Raw genomic sequence first — 12781 nt, 5'->3', positions numbered from 1 at the left:
TGATTCCAGCTTTCCCCATGGATGTCTTTACCCAGCAGGGATCCCTTGCCAATGAAGAGCCACAGCACCATGCCCAGGCTGCTCTCTTCCCCCTGAGCTGCTTTCATGCCAACAAAATACCATTTTCTGTTGGGGAGAAACCCCCAAAAACCTCCCAGAGAGGACTCCAGGAGCTCCAGCAGCATCTCCTGAGTGCTCAGGAGCATGGGGGACAGCTTGCAGTGAAGCCTTCTGGAAGCAAAAGCCCTCTGGGGGGCCTGGCAGCCAGGTGAGCACACAGCTGGGATGTGTCCTCCAGCCCAGGCAAGCTGCAGCTGGGATGGGAAGCAGGGCAAGAGCTCAGCAAGCCCAAAGCTGGGCACCTGGGGACTCCTCCAGGGACCAAGCCTGGGAGTGCAGAACTCAGCACCACGGTGCTGCAACTCATCCCAGCCATGGCTGCAGCCCAGCAGCCACAGGAGGCTGCAGAGTCACTGCCCTGGGGGAAATGCAGAGGGCTTGTGCCAGGCCAGGTGGAGCAGATCCCTCACTGCAATGTTCTGCCCTCTGCTCTGCTCTGCTCTCTCAGACCTCACCTGCAGGCCTGGGGCCAGCTCTGGAGCCCTCAACACAGGAAGGACCTGGAGCTGCTGGAGAGGGTCCAGAGGAGGCCATGAAAATGCTCAGGGGGTTGGAGCAGCTCTGCTCTGGGCACAGGCTGAGGGAGCTGGGGGTGTTGGAATTGCTGCCCAGGGAGGTGGTGGAGTCCCCATCCCTGGAGGTGTTGAGGAAGAGCCTGGCTGAGGCCCTTGGTGCCATGGTTGAGTTGATCAGATGGTGCTGGGGGAGAGGTTGGACTTGGTGATCTCTGAGGTCTTTTCCAACCTGGTTAATACTATTCTATTCTATTCTATTCTATTCTATTCTATTCTATTCTATTCTATTCTATTCTATTCTATTCCATTCCATTCCATTCCATTCCATTCCATTCCATTCCATTCCATTCCATTCCATTCCATTCCATTCCATTCCATTCTATTCCATTCAGCCTGAAGGAGAAAAGGCTCCAGGGAGGCCTTAGAGCAGCCTTGCAGTACCTGCAGGCACCAGAAAGCTGGGGACAGTTTCTGGCAGGGCCTGTTGTGCCAGGCCAGGGGGGGGATGGTTTGAAATCTAAGAGACAGATTCAGAATGGAGAGAAGGGAGAAATGTTTGCCCCTGAGGGTGGTGAGAGCCTGCCCAGGCTGCCCAGAGAGGTGGAGCTGCCCCATGGCTGGCACCAGTCCAGGAGAGGCTGTCTGGGGCTCTGAGCAGCCTGCCCCAGCTGCAGCTGTGCCTGCTGGGTGCAGGGGACTGGACTGGGTGAGCTCCAAAGGTCTCTTCCCACCCAATCCAGCCTGGGATTCTGAGAGTGCCAGGACACAGAGTGCCTCAGCACATGGGGCTGCTTGTGCCAGGGCGAGAGCTGCCCCTCAGAACCAGCTGCCAGGAGGAGCACTGCCTGAGTGTGGCTTGGGCCACCTGCCCCCATGAGCAGGGAGATGCTGTGCCCTGGGGCAGGCAGATGCCCACCTCGAGGCTGGCAGTGAAGAGTGGCCACCACCAGCAGCTTCCCCTTCAGACAACATTCCCTTGATTCCCAACCTCCCCAGAAAACAGAGGGGAGGGGGAAGAGAGGAAGAGGGAGAGAGATAAAGAGGAGGAGAATGAGCTCCCTAGGAGCTGGTTGCTGTGTGGAGGTCCCTGGGGAAGGACCCCTCCTGCTTTCCAGATCTGCCTTGTTACCTCCTCATCCATCTTGCAGGCATTCTGGGATCGTTTCCAAGGGTCAGATAAATGCCTGTGATTTATGCAATATAGGTCAGGACCTATTTAACAGCTTACAAAGAACTCCCCCCACCTCCTCCTCCTCACTCTCCCTCTGGCTCTGGCTGAGGAGAAAATAGGTCAGAGGCAGGCAGGGGGGGCTGGAATTCATCATCTCCTCCTGCAACTGCTGGGAACAATATTTCCAGTCCCATTTAATCACAAAGCTTTTTAATTAGCCAGGTGGCAATTCTTTGATGTGTACTTTGCAAGCTCTTGTGCAAGGGGCAGAAGTCTCCTGCTCCCCACCTCCCCTGGCTAGCATGGATGGAGCTCAGCAGCCAGGCAGAGCTTGGCAGGTCGTGGGACCAACACCAGCGTGGCCTCAGGTCTGTCAGCAGCCCCAGGACTGCAGCCCCATGGATGGGCAGCTTGGCATGGGCAGCCTGGCACAGCCCTGCCTCGCAGTCCCTCTCCTTGCATGGGCAGGGAGGAGATGGAAGGGGAATGCTCCTCAAGGAAGAAAGAGCCAGAGCCGTGGGACCCCTACAGATCAGCCTGCCCCAGCTCCCCAGAGCAGCAGTGCCCCCCCTGGGAGTGTGGAGAGCTCCTCCCTGCCCCAGCCCCCAGGCTCAGGCTGCTGCACACAGGCACCAAAGTCACCTTTGGGGTAAAGGAGGGAGAGCCTTGCACACAGCCTCCCAGACTCAGCTGGCAGGGGCCAGGGGGGACCAGAACCTCCCTGCCTGCTCCATTCCCCACTAATGCCCCACTAGGGGAAGGGAGGAAATCAGACTCCAGGCCCTGGCTCCCCAGCTGCCCCTGCAAAGGGGCCACCTGCCACAGGTGCTGGAGAGGTGAAGGGAGAAGCTCCTCCCTAAAGACCAGCAGGAGGTCCACACTTGCAGTGTCACTGGAACTGCATGGCCAAGGCAGATGGTGCTGCCCTGGCCAGACCCCGCCTGGAGAACTGCATCTGGCTCTGGGGTCCTCAGCAGAGGCATGGACCTGCCAGAGCACACCCAAAGGAGAGCCACAACATTGATCTGAGGGCTGGAGCACCTCTGCTGTGAGGCCAGGCTGGGGGAGGTGGGGTTCAGCCTGGGGAAGAGAAAGCTCCAGGGAGACCTTCTGGAGGCCAAGCAGAAAGCTGGGGAGAGACTGTTGGGCAGGGGCTGATGTGCCAGGCCAAGGGGGGATGGTTTGAACACAAAGATGGGATTCAGACTGGGGAAAAGGAAGAAATGTTTGCCCCTGAGGGTGGTGAGAGCCTGCCCAGGCTGCCCAGAGAGGTGGAGCTGCCCCATGGCTGGCACCAGTCCAGGAGAGGCTGTCTGGGGCTCTGAGCAGCCTGCCCCAGCTGCAGCTGTGCCTGCTGGGGGCAGGGCACTGGACTGGGTGAGCTCTAAAGGTTTCTTCCCACCCAATCCAGCCTGGGATTCTAAGAGTGCCAGGACACAGAGTGCCTCAGCACATGGGGCTGCTTGTGCCAGGGCGAGAGCTGCACCTCAGAACCAGCTGCCAGGAGGAGCACTGCCTGAGTGTGGCTTGGGCCACCTGTCCCCATGAGCAGGGAGATGCTGTGCCCTGAGCTCTGGCACTGGGGCAGGCAGATGCCCACCTCGAGGCTGGCAGAGGAGAGTGGCCACCACCAGCAGCTTCCCCTTCAGACAACAATCCCCATGACTAAATGGCTGAAGGTCTCTTCCCACCCATGACATTCCATGACTCTCTGATCCCCCCCTCTGGACTCCCCAAGGGCTGGCAGCCACTGCAGGGCAGGAGGTCAGCTCCTGCCCCACCAGCTGCAGTGTCCTGCCCTGGCAGGAAGCTTTGCACCACCTCCTCTCCCCCAAAACCTGTGGGTGAACCTTGCCCAGGCCCCCCCAGTACCTTCTCATAGTACTGCAGCTCATAATCCAGGATGACTCCGTTGGGCTGGTCAGGCTGGGACCAGGAGAGGGTGATGCTGTCCACGGTGCGGCTGACCTGGTGCATGATGGACACCGCCGACGGCGCTGCAAGAGACAGAGAGGCCTCAGCCGCTGCCTGCACCGCCAGGGCCTGCACATCCCCGGGCTGGGGGCAGGCAGCTGCAGCACTGGGGGCTCCTCAATTCACCTCCGGCAGCGGCAGGGCTCAGGAGAGCCTTGGGCTGGCTGCAGGGAGAGGTTAGGGGAGCAGAAGATGCTTGCAGCGCTCCCCGGGCTGTGGCTGCAGACCGCAGAGGGCAGCGCAGGAGAGCACAGCGCTGCCAGCCAAAGGAGCTCCGGGCTGGGGCACAGCCTGCCTGGCGCCCTGCAGAGGGCACTTCCAGCCCAGCAAGACGCAGCCCTCCTGCTTGCCAGGGCGCAGCGGGGACCCTGCGCAGTGCCATCTGCACAGGGAGGCTTCAGCAGGCTCGGGAAGCGAGTGCTAGGCTGAGCTAGGGCTGAGCCAGAGCTGAACCTGGGCTGAGCCGGGGCTGAACCTGGGCTGAGCCAGGGCTGTGCCGGGACTGAGCCGGAGCAGAGCTGGGATTGCTCCGGGGCTGAGCCGGGACTGTGCCGGGGCTGAGCCTGGGCTGAGCCTGGGCTGTGCCGGGGCTGAGCCGGGGCAGAGCTGGGATTGCTCCGGGGCTGAGCCGGGACTGTGCTGGGGCTGAGTCTGGGCTGAGCCGGGGCAGAGCTGGGATTGCTCCGGGGCTGAGCTGGGGCTGCGCCGGGGCTGCTCCGGGCTGCAGCCTGCAGCAGCAGGCAGGGGAGGTGCAGAGAGCAGCCTGAGCATGCAAGGCCAAGCTGAGCTGGCAGGCTGGCAGCGGCTGCCACCTGCCCCTCCGCAGCACCCCACGGCCGCCAGAGTCGCACCCAGCGCAGCGGCAGCTCCCGGCCAGGGCCGGCCCTGCGCGGCAGGAGCGGCGCCAGCCCCGCGGGGACCCCCCGGACCTTGCCCGCAAATCCATGGGGCAGGGACCCTGAGGTGCAGCTGCCACCCCCCCGGGAGACTCAGCCCAGCTCTCATCCTGCTTGCTGTGAGCACACAGCCGCCTGGCTGAGGTCCGGACAGCAGAGGTGCCCCAGGTGCCAGCGCAGAGCCCAACCCCTGCTGGGGGCCTGGGGCTCAGAGATGCCTCTGCTGCCTTCTCCTCACTGGGCCTCGGAGCTCTGAGCTAAGTCCCTGCCCAGCCTGCACCCAGTCTGCACCCAGCCTGCACCCAGTCTGCACCCAGCCTGCCGGCGGCACTGCCAGCACAGCCTCCCTGAACACCAGCCCAGAGCTCGGCCACTGCCAGCCTGGAGACAGCTCACTGCAGCAGGCCTTAGGCTGGCAGCGCAGACACTGCCTGGGCAGCTTCAGGGCGGAGGGGAAGCCCCAGGGCTGGGAGGGGAGCGGAGAGCAGAAAGCTGCTCCGGCGCCTGCCTGCCGAGCCTGGCTGCAGCGGGCTGCAGGGCCTGGGGCGCAGCAGGGCTTCCGCCAGCTCCGAGCCCTTCAGTGTCCCACGGCAGAACAACTCCCGGACAGCTCTGGAGGAGCGGCACAGGGCAGGGCACCGGCACCCAGCCCCGCTCCGGCTGCCCTGGCACCGGCACCCAGCCCCGCTCCGGCTGCCCAGGCACCGGCGCCCAGCCCCGCTCCGGCTGCCCCCGGCACCGGCACCCAGCCCCGCTCCAGCTGCCCTGGCACCGGCACCCAGCCCCGCTCCGGCTGCCCAGGCACCGGCGCCCAGCCCCGCTCCGGCTGCCCTGGCACCGGCGCCCAGCCCCGCTCCGGCTGCCCTGGCACCGGCACCCAGCCCCGCTCCACCTGCCCTGGCACCGGCACCCAGCCCCGCTCCAGCTGCCCTGGCACCGGCACCCAGCCCCGCTCCAGCTGCCCTGGCACCGGCGCCCAGCCCCGCTCCGGCTGCCCTGGCACCGGCGCCCAGCCCCGCTCCACCTGCCCTGGCACCGGCACCCAGCCCCGCTCCACCTGCCCTGGCACCGGCACCCAGCCCCGCTCCGGCTGCCCTGGCACCGGCACCCAGCCCCGCTCCGGCTGGCACCGGCACCCAGCCCCGCTCCGGCTGCCCCCGGCACCGGCACCCAGCCCCGCTCCGGCTGGCACCGGCACCCAGCCCCGCTCCGGCTGCCCCCGGCACCGGCACCCAGCCCCGCTCCGGCTGCCCCCGGCACCGGCACCCAGCCCCGCTCCGGCTGGCACCGGCACCCAGCCCCGCTCCGGCTGCCCCCGGCACCGGCACCCAGCCCCGCTCCGGCTGGCACCGGCACCCAGCCCCGCTCCGGCTGCCCCCGGCACCGGCACCCAGCCCCGCTCCGGCTGGCACCGGCACCCAGCCCCGCTCCGGCTGCCCCCAGCACCGGCACCCAGCCCCGCTCTGGCTGGCACCGGCACCCAGCCCCGCTCCGGCTGCCCCCGGCACCGGCACCCAGCCCCGCTCCAGCTGCCCTGGCACCGGCACCCAGCCCCGCTCCGGCTGCCCTGGCACCGGCACCCAGCCCCGCTCCGGCTGCCACCGGCACCGGCACCCAGCCCCGCTCCGGCTGCCCTGGCACTGGCAGCAGCAACAGGCACTGCCAGCTCAGGCCTGAGGACAGCAGTGGTAGCACTGCTGCGTGCCCAGCATCACTGCCATGCTGCTGCTCACCACTGCCATGATCCTGCCCATCACTGCCACGCTGCTGCCCATCACTGCCACGCTGCTGCCCATCACTGCCATGCTCCTGCCCACCACTGCCATGCATGGGAATGTGCTGCCCTTGTTCTGGTGCTGGGTGCCTGGGAGAAGAGCCCAACCCCCACCTGGCTCCAACCTCCCTGCAGGGAGTTGCAGAGAGCAAGAAGGTCTCCCCTGAGCCTCCTCTTCTGCAGGCTCCAACCCCAGCTCCCTCAGCCTCTCCTCCCAGGGCTGTGCTCCAGACCCCTCCCCAGCTCTGTTGCCCTTCTCTGGACACCTTCCAGCAGCTCAACCTCTTTCCTGACCTGAGGAGCCCAGAACTGGACACTTGACTCAAGGTGTGGCCTAAGCAGTGCTGAGCACAGGGCAGGATGAGCTCCCTGCTCCTGCTGGCCACACTGCTCCTGATGCAGGCCAGGATGCCCTTGGCCTTCTTGGCCCCCTGGGCACACTGCTGGCTCATGTTCAGCTGCTCTCCACCAGCACCCCCAGGTCCCTCTCTGCCTGGCTGCTCTCAGCCACTCTGCCCCCAGCCTGTAGCTCTGCCTGGGGTTGTTGTGGCCAAAGTGCAGCCCCTGGCACTTGGATGTGTTCAATCTCCTGCCCTTGGCCTCTGCCCATCTGCCCAGCCTGGCAAGGTCCCTCTGCAGAGCCTCTCTACCCTCCAGCAGCTCAACTCCTGCCCCCAGCTTGGTGTCAGCTGCAAATTTGCTGATGACTGTCTCAGTGCCCTCATCCAGATCATCAATGAAGATATTGATTAAGCTGGGGCCCAGCACTGATCCCTGGGGCACAGCACTGGTGCCTGGCTGCCAGCTGGCTGTGGCACCATTCACCACCACTCTCTGGGCTCAGCCTCCAGCCAGTTCCTAACCCAGCTCACAGAGCTGCTGTCCCAGCCAGGGGCTGACAGCTTGGCCAGGAGTTGGCTGTGGGGGATGGTGGCAAAGGCCTTGCTGCAGCCCAGGCAGACTCCATCCCCAGCCTGCCCCACAGCCACCAGGCAGTCCCCTGGGCATGGAAGGAGCTCAGGTTGGTCAGGCAGGACCTGCCCTGCCTGAATCCCTGCTGGCTGGGCCTGAGCCCTTGGCCATCCTGCAGGTGCAGTTATTGCCCCCAGGATAATCTGCTCCATCACTTTCCCTGGCACTGAGGTCAGGCTGCCAGGCCTGGAGCTTCCAGGTTCCTCCATCCAACCCTGCTTGTGGCTGGGGACCACCTTGGCCAGTTTCAGTCCTCTGGGGCCTCTCCAGGGAGCCAGGACTGGAGGACAATGATGGAGAGCACTTGGCAGCTCATCTGCCAGCTCTCAGCACCCTGGGGTGGATCCCATCCAGCCCCATGGACTCGTGGGCTTTGGCCTGTGCTTGTGCCAAGAGAGCAGAGGACTCTGCAGTGCCACAGGGCTTGGTCCCTGTCACACATCCCCCTGCTGCCAAGGGATAGGGTGAGGGGCAGTGGCCTGAAGCTGCCCCAGGGGAGGCTCAGGTTGGAGAGGGGCAATGGTTTCTTTGCTGCAGCAGTGGGGCTGGCAGAGGCTGCCCAGGGAGGTGGTGGAGTCCCCATCCTGGGGGTGCTGCAGCAGGCTGTGGCCATGCAGCTGGGGGCAGGGGCTGGGGGCCCTGGTGGGGCTGGGGGCTGGGTGGACTCCTGATCTCAGAGTCATTTCAACCATTATGATTCTGTGCCCTTCCCCACAGGGGAGGCAGCAGCTTGTGCAGGAGGTTCCCAGCCCTCTGAGTCATGGCTGGGCTGGGCTGGGTGTCTGAGGCTCCTGTCCAGGCTCCTGGAGCCAGCCAGGCCTCAGAGCAACATTCTGAAGCCTGGTCAGAGGGCCAAGCCTCACCTGGAGGGTGACACAGACACTCAGGCAGCTGCTGGCTGGCAGCTCTCATGCCCTGGGGAGAGCAGGGCAGCTGCACAGCCAGGGAAGGCTCAGGGCATCCTGGCTCTTCCAAGCCTGGGAAGCCACAGAATCACTGAACAGGAGAGCTTGGAAGGGACCTCCAGGGCTCAGCCAGGCCAAGCCCCTGCCAGAGCAGCTGCACCCAGGGCAGGCTGCACAGGAATGCACCCAGGAGGGGGTTGAAAGGCTCCAGAGCAGACTCCCCAGCCTCCCTGGGCAGCCTGCTCCAGGCTCCAGCAGCCTCAGACCAAAGAAGTTTCTCCTCATGCTGAGGTGAAAACTGCTCTGTTCCAGTTTGTGTTCATTGCTCCTTGTTACTGCACACCACCCAGAAGAGCTTGGCCCCCTCCCCTTGACCCCCAGCCCTCAGACATCCATAGAACCAGAGAATTGTTAGGGTTAGAAGGGACCTTAAGGATCAGCTGCTTCCAACCCCCTGCCAAGCCTCTAGATCTGATGTACAATGACAGACACTGATCAGATCCCTCTCAGCCTTCTCCTCTCCAGACCAAACAGCCCCAGGGCTCTCAGTCTCTCTCCACAGGGGAGATGCTCAAGTCCCCAAATCATCCTCCTGCCTCTCCCTTGGCCTCTCCCCAGCAGCTCTCTGTCTCTCTGGACCTGGGGAGCCCAGCACTGGACACAGGATTGGAGCTGTGGTCTCAGCAGGGCAGAGCAGAGGGGCAGCAGAACCTCCCCAGCCCTGCTGGACTCTTCTTGCTGCCCCCCAGGACCCCCTTGGCTCTCTTGGCCCCCAGGGCACATTGCTGTCCCAGGCAGAACTTGCTGCCCAGCAGCACTCCAAGGTCTCTCTCCATGGAGCTGCTCTGCAGCAGGGCAGCCTCTGACCTGTCCTGGTGCCTGGGGTTGTTCCTGCCCAGCTGCAGGACCCTGCACTGGTCCTTATTGACCTTCCTGAGGTTTGCCTGCAGCCAGCTCTCAGCCTGCCCAGCTCTGCCTGGATGCCAGCACAGCCTGGGGGGTGGCAGCCACTTCCCCCCAGTCCTGGTCCTGGCTGCCGTCCCCTGCTCTGCCCCCAGGGCCATGTGGAAGACTTTGTACAACCCCAGCTCATGCCTCTGCACTGCCATCCTCCACCTGCCTGCTGCTGCCTGCCCTGCCTCATTCTGCTGAGCACTGAGGTTGGTCCCCAGCAGCCACAAGGGAAGGAGATGAAAGCAGAGCAAGTGAACACAAAGCATCCAGTCTGGGCTGGTGCTCCCTGGGGATACCCTCAGCACAAGGAGCACTCTGTGACCAGCCTGAGCTCTAGAGGGCAGGAAGAGCTTTCCAGCCAGGGGAGAGCTGCCAGAGCCACTGCTGCCGAGCACAGGCACCGAAAGCTTTGCTCACAGTGCCCAAGCTGCCTGCCTGACCTGCAGCTCCTGAGCAAGCTGCACATGAGGTCCCTGTGCTGAGCTGCTGAGTGCTGCAGAGCACAGCTTCCACAAAGGGCAGAAAGGAGCAGATCAATAAACCAACTAAAGCACAGAAGGGCTTTGTTCCTCCAGCCTGCTTTGTGCCAGGCCCCTCCAGGGCCAGCCAGAGTGCAGCAGGGCTGCTAACACCAAAGCCTGGGCCAGCAGCATTTAACCCTGGCCCTGTGGGAGCAGTCACCCTGTGCCAGGAGCTGTGGCTCCTCTTTGGTCCCTTGTGATAAAAGGAGCTGAGCTTAGGGCACCACTGCCAGGCTGGAAATGGTCTTTCAGTTGGTGGCACAAACTGCCCAGGGCCAAAGCCACTGCCCCAGCTGCTGGCTCCTGGCTCTCCCTCCCTGGAAAGGGGATGCTGGAGCAGGAGCCTGCCCTGTGACACATGGAGATGAGACTTGGGGTGTCCCAGAGCCCCTACCCCTTGGAGATGTCAGCCCCACAAAGGTGTGGGCAGAGGCAGAGGTGTCCTGCTGGGGTCTCCAGCTGTATGTGGGACAGAGCCCCACTTGCACAGGGGATGGGAGCCTCTCATGACTGAGGCCCTTGACCCCCAAGGAAAGGAACCTTTCTACATCCTCTTCACCTGGGATGGCCTCAGATTCCTTTCATTTCTCTCAGTGGAGCCCTGTGGCTTCTCCAGACTGCAGGAGAAGCAAAGCAAACCCAGGCCAGCACCCAGTGGAACCCCAGGGAGGGCAGGAGGCAGAGGTCACCTCCCCCCTCTCCCATCTCCACCTTCTCAGAACAGAGAGCAAAAATAAAGACAGGAGAGTGTGTCAGGACCCCCTGAGCAGGGAGCAGCCAAGCCCCCTCCTCACAGACACTGAGCAGCATAAGGGCAGGGGCTGGCAGAGGCTGCCCAGGGAGGTGGTGGAGTCCCCATGCCTGGAGGTGTTCCAGAAGCCTGTGGCCATGGCCCCTGGGGCCAGGGTTTGGTGGCCATGGTGGGGTGGGGTTGCTGTTGGACTGGATGCTCTGAGAGGGCTTTTCCAACCCAAACAACTCTATGAATCCATGATTCCATATCCTGCCCCCTCTGACACTGCCTGGGCCCTCCTGTGTGCTGGTTCATCCCACCCCAAGGGACCCCCAGGGCTACAACCATCCTGCTCCTGCAGGCTTTGAGGGCTGAGGCCAATGTTCTGCCCTGACTCCTGCCTCCTGGTTCACCACAGCTGCCAGGGGCCACTGCAAGCCCTTCCCAGTAGGTGTGGCTGGCAGTGACACCAGGCAGTGACACCAGGCAGTGACACCAGGCTGTGACACCAGGCTGTGACACCAGGCAGTGACACCAGGCTGTGACACCAGGCTGTGACACCAGGCAGTGACACCAGGCTGTGACACCAGCCCACCTCCAGCTGCACACCAGGTAACATCCACAAGCACTTCAGGGTCACTTTAGAGCCTCTAGAGAGAGGCTCTGTGCTGCTGTGAAGCCCTGGACGGTCACCCTGTGCAGGGGAGGAAGCTGTCCTGCTGCTGGAAGGGGACTCAAACTGGACCTGACACTGCCCCAGCCAGAGCAGCTCCAGAGAGCAGCCCAGGGGCTTGGACTCCCCAGGCAGCATCACCTTGAGGAACCACAGAGTCACAGAATGGGAGGGGTTGGAAGGGACATCATTGGGTCCAAGCCCCCTGCCAGAGCAGGGCCAGCCAGGGCAGGGCTCCCACAACACATCCAGGGGGGGCTGGGAAGGCTCCAGGGCAGGAGGCTCCACAGCCTCCCTGGGCAGCCTGCTCCAGGCCCCCAGCAGCCTTCACTGTGCTAAGGAAGTTTCTCCTCATGCTGAGCTGGAGCCTCCTGGGCCCCAGTCTGTGCCCACTGCCCCTTGGCCTGTGCCAGGGCACCACTGAGCAGAGCCTGGCCCCTGCTGCTTGCCCCCCACCCCTCAGCTGGTTGTAACCACTGCTCAGATCTCCTCTCAGGCTCTCTGCAGCCCAAGCAGCCCCAGGGCTCTCAGCCTCTCCTCCTCACACAGGTTCCAGTCCCTGCAGCATCCTCAGAGCCTCTCTTGGACTCTCTCCAGCAGTTCCCTGTCCCTCTGGAACTGGGGAGCCCAGCACTGGACCCAGGACTCCGGCTGTGGCCAGGGCAGGAGCAGCCCAGGACCTGGAGCTGTTTAGCCAGGAGAAGAAGAGGCTGAGGGGAGACCTCACTGGTCTCTGTGACTCCCTGAAAGGAGGCTGGAGCCAGGTGGGGGCAGCCTCTTCTCCCAGCTCACAACTGACAGGAGAGGAGATGGCCTCAAGTTGCAGCAGGTGTAGGCTGGACACTGGGGAAAATGTCCTCAGCCAAGGGGCAGCAGGCAGGTGATGGAGCCCCCAGCCCTGGAGGTGCTTAAGAGCTGTCTGGATGAGGAGCTCAGGGTCCAGCAGCTGTGCACAGGGAGATGTTGGGCCGGGCTTGATGATCTTTCCCAGCCAGGTGGCTCTGTGGCTCCAGGCTCCTGCCTGGCTCTTTGCTGGGGGGGTCTGGCAGCACCTTGTGGCTCCAGGCTCCAGCCCAGCTGCTGGGGGACGCCAGGACCCTTCCACAGCTTCCCTTTTGGGGCTCTTTCCACCCATTTGAAACACCACCAGTCGCAACCTGCCCCCCTCTCCCCCCTGCCCCCTGCCCCTGCCAGCCCTGCCGGGCTCAGCCCTGGCCGCGCCGCTGCCTGGGGCAGCGCTGCTGAGGCTCCTCAAAGCCCCTGCGCTCCTCTGCCGGCTGAGCCGGCGGGCTCGGGTTCCGGGCAGCCAGCCGGTGTCTCTGATCACCGTGATGCCCCTAGCCCCAGGCCTGTCAGACGGAGTCAACGTCTGCTCTGCGGAGCGCTCGGCAGGGAGGGCAGAGCCAGCCCGGCCGCGGCAGCGCTTTCAACCGCGCCGGGGGCCGGCGGCGAACAGCTGGGAGCGCTCCGGCAGCCCCCCCGAGAGCTCCGGCAGCCCCCCCGAGAGCTCCGGCAGCCCCCCCCGAGTGCTCCGGCAGCCCCCCCGAGCGCTCCGGCAGCCCCCCCCCCACCC

At 64.2% G+C, this 12781-nt stretch overlaps 1 protein-coding gene across 2 annotated transcripts in view; it reads right to left on the bottom strand.

Annotated features, from left to right (window-relative positions):
* EPHB2 (EPH receptor B2) overlaps positions 1 to 12781 on the bottom strand; it is a 169790-nt gene that overhangs the window by 36637 nt on the left and 120372 nt on the right. For both annotated transcript variants that reach the window (XM_054175737.1, XM_054175739.1), the window contains exon 6: positions 3679 to 3803. In XM_054175737.1, the coding sequence (XP_054031712.1) occupies positions 3679 to 3803 (125 nt within the window). The remainder of the gene's footprint in view (positions 1 to 3678; positions 3804 to 12781) is intronic.

Source organism: Dryobates pubescens, chromosome 33, assembly GCF_014839835.1.
Source record: "Dryobates pubescens isolate bDryPub1 chromosome 33, bDryPub1.pri, whole genome shotgun sequence".
Classification (NCBI taxonomy): domain Eukaryota; kingdom Metazoa; phylum Chordata; class Aves; order Piciformes; family Picidae; genus Dryobates; species Dryobates pubescens.
This window is presented reverse-complemented; position numbering and strand designations above follow the sequence as displayed.